At 30.6% G+C, this 23167-nt stretch overlaps 1 protein-coding gene across 4 annotated transcripts in view; it reads left to right on the top strand.

Annotated features, from left to right (window-relative positions):
- LOC126838263 (potassium voltage-gated channel subfamily H member 2) overlaps window positions 1–23167 on the top strand; it is a 77839-nt gene that overhangs the window by 11120 nt on the left and 43552 nt on the right. For all 4 annotated transcript variants that reach the window (XM_050572557.1, XM_050572556.1, XM_050572558.1 and 1 more), the window contains exon 2: window positions 11673–11903. In XM_050572557.1, the coding sequence (XP_050428514.1) occupies window positions 11673–11903 (231 nt within the window). The remainder of the gene's footprint in view (window positions 1–11672; window positions 11904–23167) is intronic.

The raw sequence follows: 23167 nt of genomic DNA, 5'->3' as shown, positions 1-23167 counted from the left end.
TGATTTATTTTTAGGGCCGGGTCAAGTACTTTCATATTTTTTAATATATAGATTAATACTACCATATAGATGTTAAAGCCGCCCGTTTAAAAGAAAATACTTTTGACGCAAATACCTATAGACAAAAATTTTACTGGACATAACGCAGAAGTATAATTAAGTTTATCGTGGCGTTGTTAATATTGCCTTGATACATTTAATTGGTGACGCTTCGAAGAGCGGAAGTAATTACGCCGAAAGATATGTTCAGGAATGTTTGTGTGTAGTACAAGAGATTTCACTCTTTTTTTGTTTTTTGGCATGAGCCCATATTCGAAACTCCACACGATCACGTACAGGTTAAAGTTGTAAAAAATCTTGTTTAACACCGTAGAGACATTTATAGTTCGTTAAACCGCGAAACGTTGTTATAAATGTTTTTTTTTTTAATGCGAACTATCTACAATATTGCGTAATTATAATATTAATATAACGGGGACTTTAGTAATGACTTCTTACATCAAAGTTTGTCGTTTCAATCCATCCGTCGTGAGTAGTCTTGACTGTGGAATGTTCATTAGATGGCAAGACACAGCAATTGATAGTATTTGTATAATTTCTCAGTCAAGCACATATCAGAAAATTCGATACGAATTCGTTTTATCAAATGCATAATATTAATGTATATAAAATCTAATCGCATTGTTTGCATGTTATATTATCTATTTGCCAATGGGGTAAAATCATCAACGGCAGAAGACGATAAATGATAACAACAACTTTGTTAATCTTATTTCCATTAACTGTGTAGACTAAGGGTTGAACAGTACTTGAATTTTCATATACTTAATATTATTTTATAATTAGTTGAAAAAAAACTGTTATTTCCCTGCGTGAAGTATGCGTTGATTAACGTTTGATGAAAGTTTATAAGCGTAAAATTTGATAACTCCTGTAGTTTAACAACACCTACATTTTTAAGCTTATTTATTTTAAAATATAATATTTTTTTAGTCTAGTGAGACGTAAGTGGTTTAAAAAAAAAAAAAAAAAACAGTTTAGATAAAATCCCTACAGCTCTTCTTTATAACCAATGAAATATAGTCCCTTCAGTTTTAAGATTTCTTTGATAGTACAATCTCAATACCTAGATTTTTTAATATAATATATTCTACTTATAATTCTATACTATCTTTGTACATATTCATATAAATTATACAAAAAATTATGACTGAATATAAAATTTGATACATCATTAACTACAACGTTGTATTAATTGTAATTATATTAAATATAATAGAGAAGTTAATATTTATCAAAACCAATTTTAATTATAGTTAAGGAAAAGAGAACTTGTTTAATTAATATCTATTCCAACGAAACAAGTATTGTAGGTGTGTTAATTATGATTAAGCAGTCGAAATTGCCTAGTCTGTAGTCTGTAAATAGTATAGCTAGTATGTGTAGTAAGTTAACCATTGCGGCTTATTTGAGGTAGTCTTTTGATTGAGCACAATAGTTTTTAGTTTTATTTTTCTATTAGACCAGCCTGAGTTGATTGATTCTTGTCATAAGGATAATTGTTTATTACTGAAAGGCGCCTTCGATATATGGAGGGAAAATAAACCATAAATCGCTGTTCTAGGCGTAATTTCAACTGAAGTCCAGTTATATATTACTATGTGTCATGTGTTTCGTTATAAATTACACAGCAATCTGGGTTTTATATTTAATTTAACAACGTCAGCAAAGTTGCGGCACAAAGCTACCCGCTGTTTAATGACCGTAAAATTTCATAAATTTAATTATTTACAATGATTTTTTCGGATCTCTGGCCAAACCGACACTTGCTAATAGTAACTAGTAGATAGGAACGTACAAACTAAAAGTGAAACATAGTTTTTTTTATAAGGTTTTGTCCGTCATAAAAAACTTTCATACGCACGAAAGCAAAACAAGTTCTTAATAAAAAATCTTGCATTCAAGTTATATAAAAAGTTGTTCCTTTTTTTTAAAAAATATAACTTGATGTATAAATAATTTTAACAAAATTTAGGAATTATTTGTATGTAAGTAAACAAAAAAAGTCAGTACAGTGAGGTTGGGCATAGTGGGGACGGAGAGGTCTATGGAAATTATTTTAACCGAAAGTGATAAAATCATTTTTAAATAAATGCTTCATTGCGAATCTGTGGATAGTAGATTTAAACCAGTACAGTCCAAACACTGTAATGTAAAGTAAAGAAAAAATGTCTAACCCTTCTAAAGGAAAGAGTTTATGCTATTTTTTTGGTTTGTAAATGTTTATCGGTAGTACTATGTTTAAAGAATATTTTACATTAATTTGGAACTAATTCCACTATTTTTAAAAATGTTATAGAGCATCGTAATTTTAAGTTGAAAAATATAGAAATTTTTTGGGTGTTTTTCTCCATTTTGAAGTGGAAGGGGTAAATTTTCGGCCTAATTTTTTACCTTTAGGTACATTTCTGATCTATAGAGTGGCTAAACGAAGAAATGGGTCCAGCAGTTCAACAGATAATATGGATCCAGACAAAAAAAAATTAAATAAAAACAGATCATTGTAAATACAATACCTCCTCAGCTCTGCATACTGCAACGAAGCTTAAATTGTTATTCAATTATACTTTTTACTTGTCCGAGATCCTTTTTATACTAATTCAATTTTAAAATCATGTTGACAGTTCGGGGATATTTTTGTGATGACTAATGATCGTTTATTATCATCGTAATCAGATTACTTATCGAAAAACAAATATTACTCCCATGTGGGCGCAAATAATTACTTTTATGACAATGTTGGGTTTTTATGAAAAATGGGATATTTATTACAAATTTCGAGCATCCAAAACGCTATAAATTGGAATGTTATAAAATGTAATAAAGTTTACCAATTAGAATGTAGAAAACAATGACAAAATAAATATTTTTCTTTTGTTGGAACATAATATACTCGTAATTGGGTAGTAGTAGAAAATAGAGGTAGGTAATGTAAATGGGTTTGATAAAAAATACTAAAAATAAACTAATGAAAATAGCATAAGCACTTGTGTAATTAAATCCATTGATTCAGACATAATGCAAACTAATCTCAAAACAACAGGTTCTTAATACTGTTAAATATTCAACGAGGTAATTGAATATTCCCATCGAATTCAATACTCGGGAACTTAATACGAGGTGAGGGCGCAATGTGGCATCATGTCTACCTATATATTTAACATAATATTATACTTCATTAATTGTAGTGTAACGCAAAAGGAGGCTTGTTAGTATTCTACAGAATTAAGATACTCAGAATTTAATCTTCTCTATAGAAGAGCTAAGTGTTGTTACCTGTCAGAAAAGATGATTAATAATATGTCACGCAATGAAGGGTATAAAATAATTAGCAATGTTACTAAGTTCAAAGTTCTCTTTAAAACGGCTGAAAATTAAAATAAACGAAATTCGTCTCTCAATATTTCAGTTTTTTCAACTTTTTTGGGATAACACAACTTAGGTTTTAATACATCTTTATATATTAACATCTCGCTTAATTATTTTATAATTTAGAAAAGTCCCCTTATAACGACATAACGTTATACATTTTTCAGTTTAGCATCTAGTTTAACTGTTATCAATTTAATATTGATATTTATTGTATCCCTAACAGTAATTAAAATAAACAACATTTAATGTTGGTGAAATAATTGTTGTAAAAATTATGACGTGTTCTCTACACACTGATCAAACGTCTACATATTTTATTTGAAACTGAGAGATCAAAGTACTAGCTGTTTTATTAAAAAATGAAACATTTTAAGATTTACCATTTATAAAAATAGATTTGCCAAACTAAAGACGAAATGTTATGAGATTTTGCTTTAAATTACCTCTAAAAAACGAAATAAAAGCTATAAAATATACATGTTTTTAGTTAATCTTAAACTTTAATGATGAACTATAAAATATGACAGTTAAACATTTTATAGTAAAAAATGTCTATTAAAAGTTAGCCGGTGATCCAATTGTACAAATTATTTAAATTTTAAACGCTGAACTTAATTTTTATAATAATTGTTTTTATTGTACATCTAATCGTAAAACTATATACAGTTAAGATCTAAGTAGAATTAAGTTTCAGTAGAGCGATAGCTCTACTGAAACTTAATCTACCTAGATATATATTTTTAAAATCATCATACTTGAGCTTGGTTCTGATATATTATTAAATTATCTCCAATTTAGTTTTTTTTAAATGTCTACAATTTATTATCATTTTTAACCTGACCTAACCCCCTTACGTTGACATGGGCTGGATTAGAACGGCGCAGCGCTTCAAAATATATAACGTATAAATTGATTCATTTATTTATTTTTATTAAAAACCGGTTATAGCCTAGGTACATTTATTTAATTATTAAAAAATACAACATAATTATAATTGTATAACTAAATTATATTTATAACACAACATCTGTACATCATTCTACTAACTATTAAGGTAGAGAAGATGGGTCATGATAACAAAGGCTAACCGAACTCAGAGCTTTACAATTCTAACCGATACTTTATGGTTCACTCTATCAAATTATTTTGCAAATTAGTATAGATACATCGACTTGATTCTGACTAGCAAAAGAACCAGACACATAATTAGCAAATACTAGGTTGCAGTAAGTCCTTGAACGACCTGGACGGAAGCATTGCGGTTCATCGATCATGATAGAGATAAATTTTAGTTGCAAAGTTTTGCAATATGACTCAATTTAATGATTGGTCTATAATTATTGAACATATTTAATAATTGGTGCTATAGAACAAAGCTTAATTACATTCGAATAGACTCTCAAGTTAAGAAATTTATAAAACAAAAGCGAGGAAGGGAACGTTAAGTGGAAAAAATTGTATACAAGAGTTAACCAGAAAGTCAATCAGGTCAGCTGGCTCCATACCATTCGGATCTATAAGGCTTTCTTTATCATCCTTGACATCGAAATAACCGTTACCAGAAAAATCATAAAATAAATGAGGAGTCGTAAAGAAAATATAGTCAGAACTTGAGTAGGAAAAGATAGAAGTAAAATGCAAGATAGTTAAGCAACATCACTACTACTCTCCTTTACAGCATCATACAGATTAACGGTGTCTAGAAGAGAATTTCCACCTCTATTTTTCCCAAACAAATTCCAGACTTATTAGAATAGAAGATAAACTAAACTCAGCCGATTTAACGAAGTGTCCGTAGCACTTTTCAGCCATAAACTTATATTGTTTCCCAAAAAAAGAGAATTTACTGGTAATCATCAGGATGCTAGCCTTAATATATGTTTCGTTTTTATATATTATATGCATATGAATTAAGAAGGAAAGGTATCCTGTTGTTGTTAGGATTAAGAGGGCGTCGCACCGCCAATTTTTAAGGAGTAAAGTATAGGCAGTTTTTTACAAAATCTTAATTTAAAGGTTAAATTGTAATGTGTAATTATTAGTTCAATAACTAAGACTCTATTTTAGTAGTTAATTTATTTTTTAGACTATCACAGCATCCTTGAAAAAAGCGGTTTAAAAATGTTTTTTCACCTCTATTTGTTTAAGCAGACTGAAAATAACTCGCTTAATTTTGGATTTAGAGTAAAATCACCCATTATAAAATTAAAAGAGAACAATATTTTGGAGGCCAAGACGGTGGTTTTTTTTTATTATTCTAAGTATAGCGCTCAATACATAGTTTAGAAATAACGACTATTTTAACATTTTTAAACGACTGTAACTTTTCAAAAAATGATTTTTTTTTTAAAAAAACGCACCATTTTTAAAATAAAAATTATGATTAATCTTGGAGTTATTTATTATTTCTAAAGGTTTTAGCACGCTTATCAGTACTTTACCTTCGTTTCATTTAGACAATTTGGACTACAGCCAATATTATTGTACGTGGTAAGTAGTATTGCTTTAGTTTTTTCAAAATAAAGTGTTGTCGAAGATCATGGAGATTTAATTTGTTAAAATACTAGACAAAGTTGTTTGTCTTTAAATACTTTTTAAATTCTGTATATTTATATAGAGTATAATTTACCTACGTGTTGGTTTCATTTATAGGCACCTAAACTTTGTTTTATTTAAAACGTATGGTTAAATTTGTGTGTTTAAAAAATGTCAAGCGTTAAAGTCTGTAGTTTTAGAAATATCTGCTTCACTGTCGCTCCATTTATCGACAATATTTTAGGGAGATAATAATCTATAAAGACTACAGTAGCTAGGTATTATAAGCTCTTTAATATTTAAAAACCTCCATCAACACCGATTTAATGTTCAGTTGTGAATGATATCATTCTCGAAAATTATTTACATAACTATTACCAAGTAAAATACTACAGTTTAACGGGATTACTATACATAGCTATTATTGCCATGCACGGGTCTCGAGGCGATTTGCTAATACGAACATGATAACTACAAAACTATTGTCAAACAGCTTACAAGTTTGCAGCCAGTTTTTGCTATAAGAAGTCTCAGGATTGTTGGAAAGTAGGTCTGTATTTTAATATAGAAATAACGTTCTAACGTTAATTTTACCTAACGCGCGCCTTTCTTCTAAATAGAAATTATTAACAAGGGATCTTGTAATCTTAAAAGTAATAACCGAGAGGAATTAATTTAGAATGTAAAATTTTAAATAAGGTGACGGGCGTGGAAACACAATTTTTTGGTCTGAGTAAATCATAAAAGAATAATTTTGCATACGTATATTTTATTAAAATAATCCCCATAATCCCTTTGTCAAACAAAATAAGTTTTAAAAAAAATGTCATATATTTATAATTATTATATATTATTTTTAAATATGCAAGTAGTCTGTTGTTAATTGTGTATTCAATTTGTGATAAAGTTAACGATCGTATGTTAAAGCACGTGTATCAATCATGTACTACTGTTATCACAATATTGTTATTAAGATTATAATATGTTATTATTATTAATATATTATTTTAATGATAATAAAATGTGTTTGGACTCTTTTAGAGTGAAATATTTACAGAATTTCAGTTACACCATTATTCATATATTCGCTTTGCTGACGTTCCGGAAGAATTTCATCTTACACCTTCATGGCTGTGTTGCGTGCTGGTTACCATATTATTCGTTCTGCTGCTGCCTATAGACTGAAACGATCATATTAAGGTCATATTATATGTCGAAGCGTGTTCTACCCTCGCCCCCTATTATTTTCTTGCTGTAGCCTTTTAGTTTATCATTCACCGCAGCTAGTTTTGTCCCTGTCGCCAGCTTCTTCCGAACTGCGTTGATGATACATTACTTTGATTAAAAATTATGAAAGTGTTAATCATTCTGTTTTAGATGCACTTTTTTTTGGAAGTTTTTTCAGTGACGTCTTCCACAAATTTCTTCTTTCATTCGTTAAAAAATTATTATCTAAAAAAAATTAAGATACCTCGCTACAAGAACAAGAACTATGATGTGAAATATAATATGATATTATTTATTGGATTTTGTAGCCCCGTACATGATAACAATTATAGGCATGCATTGGTTTTAAGTATGAAACCGTGCAATATTTCAAACATTTGTCGGTATTAAGTCATGAAAGTTGTGTATGATAGAGTATCCGTACGGCTCGAATTGTTTCTTGCTTTTTTTTAAACGTCGCTTCGTCGCCAAGGAAATGACGTGTTGGTCCATGGGCAATGCTCTTGCCGTTTTATTCTTAAAAACCGATTTATAGGTCACTCGACAACTTATCGACTTCTGCGTAGTCATCCGTCTTTTATTCAACGTTTACTGCGTGGCCACTATAAACAGTGGCAATTAATTAATATAAAATGAGATCACTATTCTGTTTTCTAATCATTATAATAATGTATACATAATGTAAAACTTAATATTTTTAGAATTTAGACCAACGTTAATATAAGAACGCATTAGATCATATAATAATTACTATATTTAATAATTTGTATTATATTACAATTACTATATATATATACGTTTCGTTTATTAATATCGTAATGCGCACGATGTGTGTTTTATAATTATGACTTATATTATGTTATAAACATGTACTAATAAATTCTCTACCAACAATGGCGTAAATTGAAGGAGAAGGATTAGAAGGCTTATTTCCTCAATACTTTTTCAAGCCAAACTCGGAAATAACCTGTGATCAGACAGCAAATGCAGACTCGAATTGTCTCCCAAGGTGGCTTAGACAGATCATTTAAGCTATTTGTGCTTATGGTGAAAATTGTTCAATACCGTTTTTTAGACCTCATACTTCGTTGTCATGTGCAGTCGAGAAAGATCATGATGAAATGATTGTGCAGGTTATACAGGATGCGATGATGGCTTATGGAACATTTTGAAAGCTCGATAAAGAAACAGTTCATTAACTAATATTAATGGAAGGAGCTATGAATTTACTGCTTTGATGGGTAGCATAATATTATAAACCAATCACTACATATTTAATGGTTTATAATAAATTATAAAAATGCGCGGTGAAGTATTTACTGAGCTCTTCAATGTTACACTCGGACGTTGATAAATATTAATTTCTAACCGAAACTTTAACTTTGCTAGTAAATTGGAAAGTGACTCTGAGATATTCTATTTCTACCTGTCGTAACAAGCGAAACATCTTTGTTTTCCGTTCTCTTTTGCGTCCGTGCTAAAAGCATAAATGTGCACTTTATAAAATCCTAGTGATGCTATTTAGATATTATGTTAAGTTATAATCATTATTATTTATCGGCCGTAATCTGTCCAATATTTTATCAGACTATGGAATCAATATAATCTTTTTTATTTTTTTTAATACACTAATTCGTAAGCCGTATGCTTTTTATTTTATTTTCCTCCGTTGGCTTTAGTTCGTGTCGCGTCATTAATCACATTCCTCTCAACGCTTACAATGGTTCACGATGATTGGTAGTGCAAAAGGCGGAAGAAAATACACACTATACCTATATTTTATGTACCCCGAACAGATCAAGGCGCTTAGCTTTTGGAAAAAATATATTTTCCAGTCTCTCATTTCACCCTTCTCATTCCTTCTACTTTGTTCGGCGTTTTAAACGCCAACGCCATTTTATGATTACTAGCCGATCGACGACAATTAGCGGCATGAGTTGTTTAAAGTGTACACTCTAATTTTTCAACCGTATAATAATGGATTTGGAAAACGTTTTACCAACAATCATGTGTACGGTCAATTGATTCGACCGGGAATTTAGCAGGTTTCGTAGTACGCCTTACGCCCTAACTTTACTGTGTTTGTTCGTGGAAACCTTATACGCGAATCATTACTTAATAAGACGTTATAACACTATTAACCGAGGCTTCTATTCGATCGGTATTAGTTTTAGTTTATTTTTCCATCATTTAGCCTCAACGAGAAACTGAGTAATTTTTTTTTAACGGTCGGATCGATGTCTTCATAAATATTAGGTCTATAGACTAGAAAGTAATTACAAATTATAAAGCCCTAAATTTAACTCTTCTTCAAATTTAAAAAAATTGACTTACCAAAAAATAGTTATAATAATTAAAAAAAAATATATATCTTTATTTGGACTTTTAATGTATTTTTTTTACGATTGACTTATGACTATTTCAAGTGCTTGTAATCTAGTGCGTTAAAGAAAAATGGTCCTTCCTATACAATAGACATGATTAATGTACAATGTAAATTACACCATGTACATCAGCCATCACACACGAACACGCTTGTTTCTATACTATTATAACAGCTGTGATCGTACAAGATTTTAGTTTTAATGTGGTCTATAATTTTTATTTAGTGGTAAATATTTTGTTTTTTTTCTTCAAAATAGTAGCAAAACCAGCGAGAATCGAGCACGGATTTATGTATTGTACATTACAAAGATGTATTGACAACGTCGGCATTTTAAAATGTTTTTATAGAGACGACGACGGATTTAGATATGGGATTCGGCGTCGGGACAAAGTGTGTCTGGCGTCTATAATTATTATTATCATAGGAAAAACTATAAAAAAACAGAACTCTGTCAATTTCAAGTCTGCTTAGATAAAACATTTTACGTTGGCGATACGCCTTTTACAAATAGAAAGACCCCGATGTCGTCATTTTTCCCGTATGGCGACGACGAGTTAGAAAAATTATGTCATCGTTCGAGTGTCATCTAAAATATATTGTTCTATTTTAGGAACTACCTGTATAGAGAATTTTTTAGGATCTCCGCCAACTATATGTATAGTATATACTATATATAAACAACACGCATGAACTTACCACATAGAAGCTCCGCGCTCGAATAAATAATACAGGTTTCGATTTATTTTTAATTCGACCATAGAGACGGGAAAGGTTCGTTTTCCGCATGTCACAAGAAAAAAAAAGGACGGTCGAAGGCGTGTCCTTTCGTATTTTCTATACTATATAATGTATTATTGTAAAATGTATATCAAGATTAAAGGATTATGAAAATCGGCGATACGAATTTGTACATTCTCGGGCAAATGGTTTGGGTCGCACGGTATAGGGGGGGGGGAGGGTCCTTAAATGTTTTTTATTTTATAAACCACTTTTTTTAACAATATTTAAAACGTCTTTTTCATTCTCTCGAATAAAAACACGTATTTGCACAAATCACTTCTTGGAAATTCGGTTGTACAATCAAGAAACATTTCTCAATCTATTACCAGGAAAGAATATTTAAAAATTCCACCTAAAATACTATCTGACCCTAAAAGAAATCCAGGAAAAATAAATTATTTTAGTATAATAATTCTAAATAAGTATGACTAACTATAATTGAACGTGCAAATACTTGGAATTGTTTGCTGACAAACATGGTAGCAAGTAAACAATTTTTATTTATCAAAATACTTTATAATATTTTAATTTATGATTTAGTGCGCTTAAGTGTTGAATTGGTTTTAAAAAACATTGGGTATTTTGTATGCATTATAGTATTTTGTATTCCATAGGAAATAAGTGAAGAACGACTTTTGTTAAACATTTTTCGGAAGTGGAAATAAGAACAGGGCGTAGTAAACGTTGAGAACTATATTTTTTTTAATATTGCTCGACAAATTTCGGCTTGAAGAATAGTTAATATTATATGATAACCGAGTTTTATGAGTATTACGCTTAAATTTGTCTCATAGTAAAAATATAATTTAATGCTTTAATTAATGTAACATTGATTTTCTAGAATGTAATTATTTTCACAATGAATGAGTATCTATAGATTTATTAACAGTTGAACTGCTGGTATGTGGTCATATCGTTACAACCTTAAAATATTATTATCAATAAAAAGTTATTTAACATTGTAAATCTAGCTTGTTGACATTATAACATGTTCTAGATACATAGGTATATAGTAAAAAAAAAATTGAATTTAACAACACAATTGGTTTACGGTATGAATATATTTTATCATTATCGTATGAGTTGTACAATATTAAAACATTTATTATGCGCGTTGTTTGAAAAGAGTTGGGAACATTGTATCTGACATACATATACAGCAGATTCTTAGTTTTTGCTTTGCTGATTCTAATAAATAAAACAAATATACATTCTAATAAAAGTAATATATATTAGTATTTAATTTGTCTGCTCTGTGTGTTTTAATTTACACATAAGTATTAACAGTTTTGTGTTCATAAATAATTTTCAGATCGTAGTTTTTTGGTGGCCAATGCCCAGCAATCTGGCTGTAACATAATCTACTGCTCGGACGGTTTCTGTCATATGACAGGGTACAGCCGAGCTGAGGTAATGCAGAGCCCAGCAATATGCGAGTTCCTCCAGGGACCAATGACGTCACAGCAGGCTGTGGCCGTCGTTAAAGAAGCCTTGGCTGCTGGCATAGAGAGGCATTTTGAAATTCTCTATTACAGAAAGGACGGTAAGAATATTATATTTGTAAGAAAATATGAGTTATGTCTATTATTGTATCGTAGTGAATAAGTTTGGTCTCGGTGGCGGGTGACCCCATTTATAGTATCCGAAGACGGGCATTAAAATTCCGACTAAACTGTATTTTTTTATAGCCTATATACCATATACTTTTGGCCATGGACAAGCGAGAGTCCGGCTGCAGTTAATATCCGTTTTCTGGTCTTGAAACAACTGACCGGGAGCTCATAAATTGTAAAGCGGTGTAGAGGGTGAAAGTTTACTGGCACCAAATGTACATTTATGCAGTACGGGGTGGAAAATTGATTGTATAAACCATGAACGGAATGTGTACAATATTGGTACTTAAGACACAGAACCAATAATAAAGTTGTATTTTTTGACATCATGTTAATTATGTACACAACGATATAATTACGATGTATTGAAGTTCTGTACATGATCAGCGAGTCTCTTCAACTTACAGACTATTGATTGTTCGTACTATATAATATTATATAAATTTGGAACACAGTTTTGAATAATGGGAACGATGCATAATCTAGTCGCGACAGCCGATGGTGTGGTATCGTGTGAAAATATTGAACCATTAAAATGTTTTAATAATTATCATTGAAGGCCATTATGAAATATTGAAGTTTTAATATTATATTATTAGTTTCCTTGGGTCATTTTCAATCAATAAAATTGTAATTTAGGATTTTAATATTTCCTCGGTAAGTAGGTACATAACATTTGAATCTATGAATACGAGTTTTTAGTCTTAAAGAAAATGATAATCATATTTTTCTAGTTTTCGATTGACTTTTACTAGGTCTTTATCATAGCAATACATACACCAACCAAATTTGACTATTTATGCGAGGGCACTGTACAAATTAGAATTCTGAATATATTATGTACGGGGAGAATTTTAAACTTATTGACTTAAGTACAACCAATGGTTTCCACAGTCTGGAAATTTAATAAAATCAGCTCAGTGATTAAAATAGTATCTTGAAACACGACAAAAAATAGTATGAATAAATAAGTTACCGTCTGAAGCTGAAACATCAGTAATAATACAATTTTGGGTAATTGTATACCTAATATAATATTTTTAAATATCTAGTAAAAAGTTTTATATATTTTTTTTCAATTATTATTAGTTGATTACCAGTAAATCGTATAGGTGTCTTCAATCGTCCTAATGATTGGAATGAGTGGTAAAAATCCAGCGGTGGAGTGTTTCAATATAGTTCATCGAATTGAGTTCAAGTAACAATGCGTAAAGTCGTGCGTTAGTAACATCATAGCGTTACTTTTCGAACTAAAACAATATTGTATTATCTGCATGGCTAGTCACCTTATATGATCAATTTTCTTTTATCAAATTTCTATAAAACTTCTCATATTCCTGATGGGTATGATCAGATGACCTACATTCATACACTCGGCGATAAATAGGTACGGACAACACAGGTTTTTAAATTAAAGCGTTATTGCGGGCAAACAGACGGGTTTAATCAAATAATAATAATTTAATAAACTATCAGGGTTACCGTCATCTCAAGCGCCAGATCGTATTAATAATTTACTATGCAGATGATCTCTAGAGATGCGGAGTAATGTATTCTTCAAATTGTTTTAATAACATGGTGACTTGCAAGTTATAATTTTAATTAGAAAATGAATAATTACATGTAATATCTTAGTCATCTAATCACGAGTTCGTAATGTACCATAATGTTAACAATCCTATTTGTATGTAGGTAAAATTGCATTTTCAATTGCTATTAATCAAAAAAACTAATCAGATTAGCTAAGACAAAAGTCGTTTATAATTCATACGCAAAAATATGTTCAAAATAATGATAAAAAAAAAAACATATTTCGTGGCTATTTTTTTTTTGAAGTTCATTAAAAAAGAACAATAATTATCATACGAAATTTTTTATTTTGCTAATTAATTTTGTTGGTCATTAACAAAAGGCGATGAGAGAAAGCTGATAATATTTGAAAGAAAAATACTCCGGAATATATTTGGACTACGCTTTAACTGAGAAACAAACATGTTTGACAGAAGAAAAAATGAAGAGTTACAGAAATTATACAAAAGACCAAACATTCTAGCCTTTATCAGGAATAAAAGACTAGAGTGGTTTGGACACATTTGGAGAGCGGATGGTCAACTAATAAAAAAAGTACTCGTGGAAAAAAAGAACAAAAAAAGACCCCTAGGAAGACCCAGGACTCGGTGGATCGATGTAGTTGCCAAGGATTTGAAAGCCATAGACCAGAATGTGACATGAGTTGACTTACAATAGAGAGAGATGGAGAGACCTGTTGAAGGCAGCAATGGTCCTTAATGGACCGGTAAGCTGAGAAGAAGATGAAGAATTAATTTTGTAGCAATAGTTTAGTGGAAGTAGAATTACATTGGTAACTGATTGATAATAGCTAAATTATCAAAATAATAACTTTAAAAAAATGACAATCACTATGCATTATAACTATTATAATATTTACAAACATTTTAAACTGAAAGGACTAAAATTAAATAGTGAAAAATGTCTAAAATTATTATTTTTTTTTTGTCTATCCATTTTAGCTCCGTTGCGAATCTTTGGACAATGTAGAGCTAACTTTCATATCAATTGACAAGTCCAGAAAAAAATGTTAATCTCCACGCTCCTAAAACAGACAAAATCTTTCTTATTCTTTTTATTTTCTAGTACCTAACAGTTGATTAATTAATTTTTATTATTATGTTTTCTATTGTTTCTATTATTTTTAAATGTGTAATAATCGCCGTTTTCGTACTTTTTAGCTGGTTTGTAAAATGCAATATACCCTATTAATAAAGGCTAAAATAAATAACAGGAAGTTTGGTTGGACTCATGAGGTTTTTTAGATAGAAATCTCAATTAGTTTTATTAAAATAAATAATACTGAAACATTCTGGTTCCGAATTGTGGTTCTATAAAATATTGAAAACAACGCCTGGTTTGGGTTGAAGTGTAAATATACTGATATTATAATTAATACTGTTATTTTGTATTGTTTACTATACACGTTAACATGCAATATAGGGCGAAATAAAATATCTTGCTCCTGGACGCTTAAGTATCTAGTTACTCCACTGTATTAAACTAAAGGATCCGGTTCTCAAAATTATATAAAAAAAATCGGTAATATTTTCATAGGGATAACCTGTTTGTAGAGATTTTTTTCAACTCGATTCCAACCCCCGGGCAACGCTAAATAATATATTAAGCAATAATGCGTTTCCATCACACAACGGTCGGGCAGGTTAGGTTTTTCGAGGATACTCCGAGTGTGGAACTTATTTTTCGATGTACTCCATACAAGCGCTACCAATTCAGTTTCGTATTATAATTTTAGCGTTATATTATACCTCGGTGGCTCTCACCAGCGCGTTACGCGTTTAGGAAAATCAATAGCAACGTGTCGACGTGCACAATGGACGCGCGATACGCGGTCTCGTATATGAAGCTTTTAAACAGCCGCCGAAAACCGTATGCACTTGACTGTGGTACTCGCTTAATGATATGACGGCGTGGTGTGTACGGTATTTGTTTATCGACAAGCTGGCAAGACGAAAACATGTATTTAACGATTTACCGCGGCGATTTCTGAAGCGTTCGCGTGTTGCCTGCAAATCCACAAATCGTGTATAACAACAATGATGTTCTGCACATAAACCATGTTGTGCGAACTATAGGGACGTTATACTACGGTTAAACCGGAAACGATAAAACTCGGTAATCGCATCCCGCTGGCAACATACGAAACGTGGCCACGAACGTTAATTGTATATTTTATTAAGATAATGGACGAGATGGGCAAGGGGGTATAGGTGTTGCTCCATAGACAAATGTGTAAGATAAATTAAGCCGATGTTTAAGGAAAGTCCTTCATTTATTCTTTTCGGCTTATCCTTTACAAATGGGGTCAGCCAGCCAAATCCTCTTTTTTCAAGTTTCTCTGTCACCATTTCTCTATTTACTCAATTTATCTCGATTTGTATCTTTTTTATATCATCTCCATTTACTTCTTCTTCGGAATACCTCTTACTTGTAATTCCACCCACACTTATCTCTCTCGACCATTGTACCGTTACATTTTTTCCATTCGTATAATTTTGGCTTCAAACATTATAGTTGTGTGATATTTTTCAAAAAACTTGGCGTTAAAATCAGGGAAAAGTGTTGAAATGTTCCGACGGACAAGATACTTGTATACGGACTATACTTCAAATAGAATGATATATGTAATATCGACGCTTCGATTTCATACATTTGGTGACCTTAATGTGACAGGATATATCAAGTTTTTATGTAAAAAGATCAAGTCGATAGGGGGATAATATATGTATTATTGTGTACAGTCTCCGTTGAGTTTCTGTGGTTTACTATAACGCTTATGTTAAAAGTTTTACTTGCAGTGCGCATCTAGGGATTTGTCGGGAGACGTTTAACGTCGAGTGTCAACGGCCTCGTCGGAAGAATGACGTCATAGGTGCCGTCATCTAGCCAAGTGACGTCACCGCCGACCCGTAAGTCCCGGTTGTTACGGGCCAGGAATAAGAAACAAATGTTGAAAAGGGGGAAAGATAGAGCGGCTAAAAAGAGGACACGTGGCACAACGTAGTGGCTGCTGTACGGTGAACGCATTCTTCTAGAAATGCTCGGGCCGAAGACAACACTAAAACGAATATAAATAAACTCGACCGGAACAACTGTAAAATAAAAAATAATATCATGGTTTTCCTTTGCAAAAATTATTCACCAAAACGATCCGCATCACATAATAATACATAATTAATTGTTTTTTTTAAGTAAGGTCGCACACACGCTGTAGCGTCGTCATATGATTCGCACGACTCGTGTTGCGAATTATGATTAATAGCGTTTTCTTTTTACTATATAAATGAAAATAAAAATGTCCCTGTAGAGAAATTACTCGAAGCCTTTTCTTTACATTATTTCTGTCTACACGGTCGTATAGTCTGAAACCACTCGAATCCATTTCGACCTGAGGGGGAGGGGGCTAATAACGTGTATCACGCCCTTCTTACTCACGGCACCATACGAGAAAACCTCTAAATATTAACTTTTGTCGTACAACATATTATATTATGACGTATAGGTATAAATTAATATTCACAAGAAACCGTGTTAAGCTCCAACTTTATATGTTATCGACCGAAAAGACATTGACTACGTGGGTTTTAGTACGTTGTATGTAAATAATATTATTTTTGATAGGTAGGTAGTTTAGTAAAGTTTTTAAATCAGATGTTGTGGAGGTTTTAAAAATTCAAAACAATGACTATTAAAGGAAAATAGTTGACTTCAATATATTTCTTTGACAATGTTCACTTATCTCTCATATAGAACCCGGGATAGACAAAGTATAGATTTTTTTTGACTAAATAAATAAATAATTACAAGTTATACAGAAAAAAATTGTATTTTAGAATATATTAATTTGTTTAGTCAAAAAATTAACAGATTAATATTTATAAATAAAAATTCAATTATTTCAATTTACAAATACAATAAAAATACAATTTCTACCCATTTCAGTAAGGAACCACTTAAAACTTCGTAATAAATTAGATTTACGTTTAAGAAGGAATAAGACGTATAACGAAATAATTATTCGGATATTTAAGTGTCCATTTGACCTATATAATGTGAAACTTCTCTAAGCTTAAAGGCTTAAAATCATGCTGTATATTTTAAAGTATTATCGTAAAAAATAAAGACTTTAAACCGTATTATTGAAAGTGTTGCCTACTAAATGATAATGCAAATAATAATTGTGTAAACAATGGTCTACGAGATCTGTTATAAGCTTAACTGATCGCCAAACTTAATAATTTATAAAACTAATACATGGAAGTTGTATATAAAACGATCAAACGAAAAAGAACGATCGATACAGTAAAGTATTCGTGGTGAAAGAATATAATAAAAAAACTGCGAGAATTGTAATATTAAATACTAAATAGTAATGACAAAATTGATCTGTAAAAATATAATAATGGCAAAATCCATGAACTTCAGGCAGATCCTCTGCTAACTGCCTAGAATTAAAAAAAAAAGGAACGCTAGCTATTCAACAAACGAAATTATAATAAAACCAACGCGGTTTAACTTCTTTTTGCGCTTTACGGCTGTTATACTATGTAAAACTATTTTGTTTTATTTTGGTCGGTAGTCTTTACAGCGTGGTAATGGTCTGTTATAATGGAGCTGGTGGGTCGATGTGACTGTGGGACACCGCGCTAAGGGTAGAAAGAGCCGATGACAATATTATTTACATAATTTAACGTTATTATCGGCAGCGTTATCAAGCCCGAAATATTATAATGTATAATTCACAATATATTGTTATAAATTGTATTTGAGACACAATCGAGACGCAACATTCCTGTTCCTTCAATGGACATTTATGGTAATGTATATGTTCGCTTATATTTATCGCGCGACGGCCAATGAAATTAAGTATACCAGTATATATAATTAGTCTCGGAACAGGCATGCATAGAGAAAGCCAGCGACTTGGAGATTGTGACAAAATAATGAAAATACATTATAGCACAACGCCGCCATTGCTGAGGCGGTTTTTCTTTTTGATTTTTCATACTATATATTATATAAGTACAAGCATTCCGGCGACGTCAGATCTGCCGTTAGAATAACCGCCTTCAGCCTTTTTTTATCTGTGACTGACGCATTGCATATGCATAAAGAATTAAGAATATGGCGTATACTTGTATTGATGATTGATTGATCGTCTCAGAATTGCCATTGGAGTTTAACGCAGTCGTTTTCCCTATAAATACCTATATTATACCTACATATATATACACATCAATCATTAAGTCATACGTTACTTGATCTTGCGACACAAGAAAAAAAACCCACCAAAAACACGATCAAATGAAATAGATTTTTTTTAAAAATTATTTTGGAAATAGTGCACGTCATCGACCGTAAAATCGCAACAATACACCGATACTACATTTTGTATAATATACTTTTAAAGAAGGTAAACAATTATGCTCGTATACCTTAAAAATGACCACATTTCCTCAGTGATAAAGATTGGCTGTAAAATAAAAAAAATACAACTTTTAAATAAACCCGTATGTTCATTTGCCAGTTATATAGCAATACAGTTAATGAAAATATTCGTAATTTTTGTATTTGTCCATAACGTTTTAATTAAGCAACACTCTAGTTCAATGTCAAGCAGTGACTCAAACTTTCCAAAATAAAGATGTTAATGTATTGAACACATTTCCGTACGCATGTGTGGTAAACAAATGCAGAGTAGTGCGTTGTTACTTTAGGATCCCTGGAGTTTATCAATCATAATAAATTCAAACTTTTATCCCAATAAAAAAATTATAGTATTCGAAAATAAACATAATATTGTTAAATAAAATGTTTGCTTTTTATGTCCCATGCCTGATCTAAAAAAATATAACGGCAAATATGAAAAACTTAAAAAATACGTCATTAAAAGCCAGCTCTTGAAGCTGACACAGGTTTGAATAGAAGGTTTTTACAAGTCCATTGTAATCGTTTAAACCCCGAGTACCTAATTGTTATTATTATTGACGATTTTAAACTACATAATAATGATAGTTATAATCACTTTTTTTCTTAAATTATAAATAAAAAAACAGTTTAAAAGCTGTGTTCAAAATTTAATAATTTGTTTATTCGTTATTCCCATATTTAGTAGGTAATTGTTATGCTATAATATTTTTTCTACTAAAAATACTTAACCTAATATGAAAAAAATGTATGGCGTACGGTACTTTTCGGCGTATTAAATTTGTTGGCTAACTAAGTGGTCGTAAAGTTAAAGTGTTTTCCAAACTGGTCGCGTTTTTTTTTATAAATGTCAAAATATAATTTTAATTATAGAAAAAGTTAACTAATTGCTATACCAACAGCAGCTATTTGAATAATCATAACTGTAATAGTAATAATAGTGTTAATTTGATCATCATCATGGTGTCAATAATAACGTTTTGTGACTAAACGGTTTAATACATTTTCTCCCTTTTGAAGTGACTGTGATGAATGGCATTGAAAAATAAAAATGGTTGCCAAAATAATAATAATTATTTTGTAAACAAAGAATTTCTTAACTTCGAAACTGTTGTCTTTATTACTCGTTTTTTTTAAAACCTAAATAAGTTCTTTTCTCGCGATTTTAATTTGTCATATTTTTAATTAACATAAAAACACAAACCCAAATGATAATAAAGAAAAATAAGTGAAATGGCATCGTTTTGTGTACAAATTATGACAGTCATTTTAAATAAACAAAAGTCGTACAGCAATTATTATAACTGAGTCATAAAATCGGTTTGAAATAAACGCTTCGATGGGAATCTGTGGATAGTAGGTTCAGACCAGCACGATAAGAAAGTATACGTAAGTGAGTAGTAGTAGTAAGTAGTACTAGTGTCTAGTAATTAGTAGTGAGTAAGTAAGGGAGGTCCAGTGTTCACAGATAAAAATAATAATATCGATAGAAGTATTGTACCTAATGACAATTATGTGCATACAAATTAATTTTTAGTTTTAGAGTAGATACGATTAGGGTTGATCGCCTATGAAAAATGTATTGCTATAGTTATATCGTAATTAACATTATAATGAAAATATTTTCATTGCCTTATGATTCACTCACACATATTAACCTAGAAATTAACTACGGTCATAGTAAATTTTTCCCCTTTTTTGGGGTTTTGTATTTCACTCTTAAAATTCTGACGTTTAACAGTTGTCATTGTTGTACGTTTTAATAGAGTATTTTGAACGTAATTCTAAGTAGACGAATGGGAAATTAATTTTCGATAACCACTACTGGAAACACCAATAAAAATTAAAAACCGGTGTAGGTAACTTGGAATGTATGTAATTTTACGGACATTGAAAAAAGTTATTTAATAAAATTGTTTAGAATGTTTCTACTATTTTAACATAATGCGGCATATTCTACTCACGGAAGTCTTGGCCTTTTGACCCTGTTTTTTTTAGGAACGGGATGGTATAATATTATGTTGTTCAGGTAATAGCGTGATGAGGTGTAGTAATTTTCCTTGAAAATAATTGTACGGGCATTAGACACGCTAAGACGGTATGTGTATTAATATAGTCACGAATTCAATACAAATTGACGGCGAATTTTTCCCAGTTTAAATAAATGTACAGTATTATACACTAACACACGCTTGCTAAAACATACACACACGAGTACGGCATTGTTTCTTAGCGCTTTTTATTTCATATTTAAAAACCTACCCATATACCCACGGGCGTTTAGAGACTGGGACAAATGAATAATCCATATCACATTTTACTACAGTAAAGCAGAGTATTATGATTCTTCAAGTTATTACATTATACAGTATACTACACTGTATGCGTGTTTTTTTATTACAACTACTAGAGTTTTTTTATGTTATAACTAATATTACAAAAACAGAATTATACTATTCGATAAGTACTCACGTTATGGAATCTGACTTGTTAAACAAATATAATATAGACGCAACATAACATGTCTGAATACAATGTGAATTTTAAAAATACAAAAAGGACATTATTAGGGTCATATTGTTAAATATACTACACAACATTTTGCCACTAGCACTAAAAATTAGTTGTAAAAATAGTAACACTTTTAATTTGAAATTTGCAACAATTTTAAGTCTATAATAAGTTTTATTTTAGATGTTAACAAGCGATTTAAATAAAATTCTAGAAAAATTAAAATCTACGTTGTGATACTGAAAGTGTATTACGGTGCTTACACATATAATATACAAGTATATCAAAATGTTCGACGAAAATAAAAATCTATTGTATTTAAGAAAACAAAAGAGGAAAATTTCTAGATTTTTAACGATACATATAGTTTAAAATAATATAATATATTTTTCAAAACAATATTTTTTAAGTACACATTATACTTGTCGAGCTTTTACTGCGTTTATTTTATGTTTAATATAATGTCTAGATTAAACCGGCTTAAGTACCTAAAATAAATTTAACAACAAATAACATTAACAAAAATACTACTTATAAAATACAACATTCATCAACTTTGCAAACTACCATTGCACAATTAATAATAAACTAAAAGTTTTTGAACAAAAATGTACAGTTCTACATAAAAATTAATTTTGTAATACTTGGAAGTAAATTCACATGGTACTTTTTGTAGCAAATGCAGTAATCGTTTAGTTTATATCCCCAGATTTTGTACAGTGGGGACGGAGCATTTTGGGGTGGTCAGAGGTCTTCAGTAATTATTATAGTTAAATGTAATAAAATCACTTTCAAATCAATCTGTATAAATTCAGATACATTATGTACTGAGCACAAGTGCGAAGAACTCACCTCAAGTGAGGTGGCTTCCTATCTAGTTAAAGGTTAAACTAGATAATATGGCTTCTTATGCGCTTAAGACCCCTGGATACCGACAGTTTTTTTAAGCCAAAACACGTAATTTGTTGTCCATTGCACAGGCCGAACCAGTGATCTAATAAGCAACCTAAAAACAGATATGAATTCGTCATGAAGTTTACTTGAGATCGGTCAGAGTATTTTTTACAATTTTTAATTTTAACCCTTTCCAAATTTTATTTAAAAATTTTAAATTTAATAAAATGTTCAAACGTGTTTTATGCGTAGTAAGGATAAGATATCAAAAAAGTAAGCTGACCGATCTCAAGTAAACTTCATGGCAAATTCAAATCTGTTTTCAGATTACTTATCGGATCACTGGTTCAGCCTGTGCGCAGTGCGATAAACAAAAAATGTACTATTATATTAACTAAAATGGTTTTTACTCATAGACAAAATTATTTAAATTAAAAATAATAATACATTATTATGTATAATGGCTTATATAAATTAACCAGTAAATTAATTGACATTTTCGAAATTTATTAAAACCACTTTTTTCTTAAATATTGTCTATACAAAACTCCATAAAAATGGTCGGTATCCAGGGGTCTTAAAGCATCTGACGCCTTCGGAATAATCCAACAATATTTTAAATTTCTGAAACGCAATCCATTAAAAATAGTATATGGAGCCACTTAAATGGCCTGCGAACTCACGGTAATATAACTATTGCGTCTTGAGTGCTTTTGAACATTTTTTTTTTATTTAATAGAGGAAGAATTCCTAAAAGGCTCATTGGGTTTCA

Source organism: Adelges cooleyi, unplaced genomic scaffold (genome assembly GCF_023614345.1).
Source record: "Adelges cooleyi isolate 19-005CV unplaced genomic scaffold, UGA_ACOO_1.1 ACOO_flye_CR_arks_rails_tigmint_CR_PRNA_30, whole genome shotgun sequence".
Classification (NCBI taxonomy): domain Eukaryota; kingdom Metazoa; phylum Arthropoda; class Insecta; order Hemiptera; family Adelgidae; genus Adelges; species Adelges cooleyi.
Note: the sequence above shows the minus strand (reverse complement) of the source record. Positions and strands in the feature narration are given on the sequence as shown.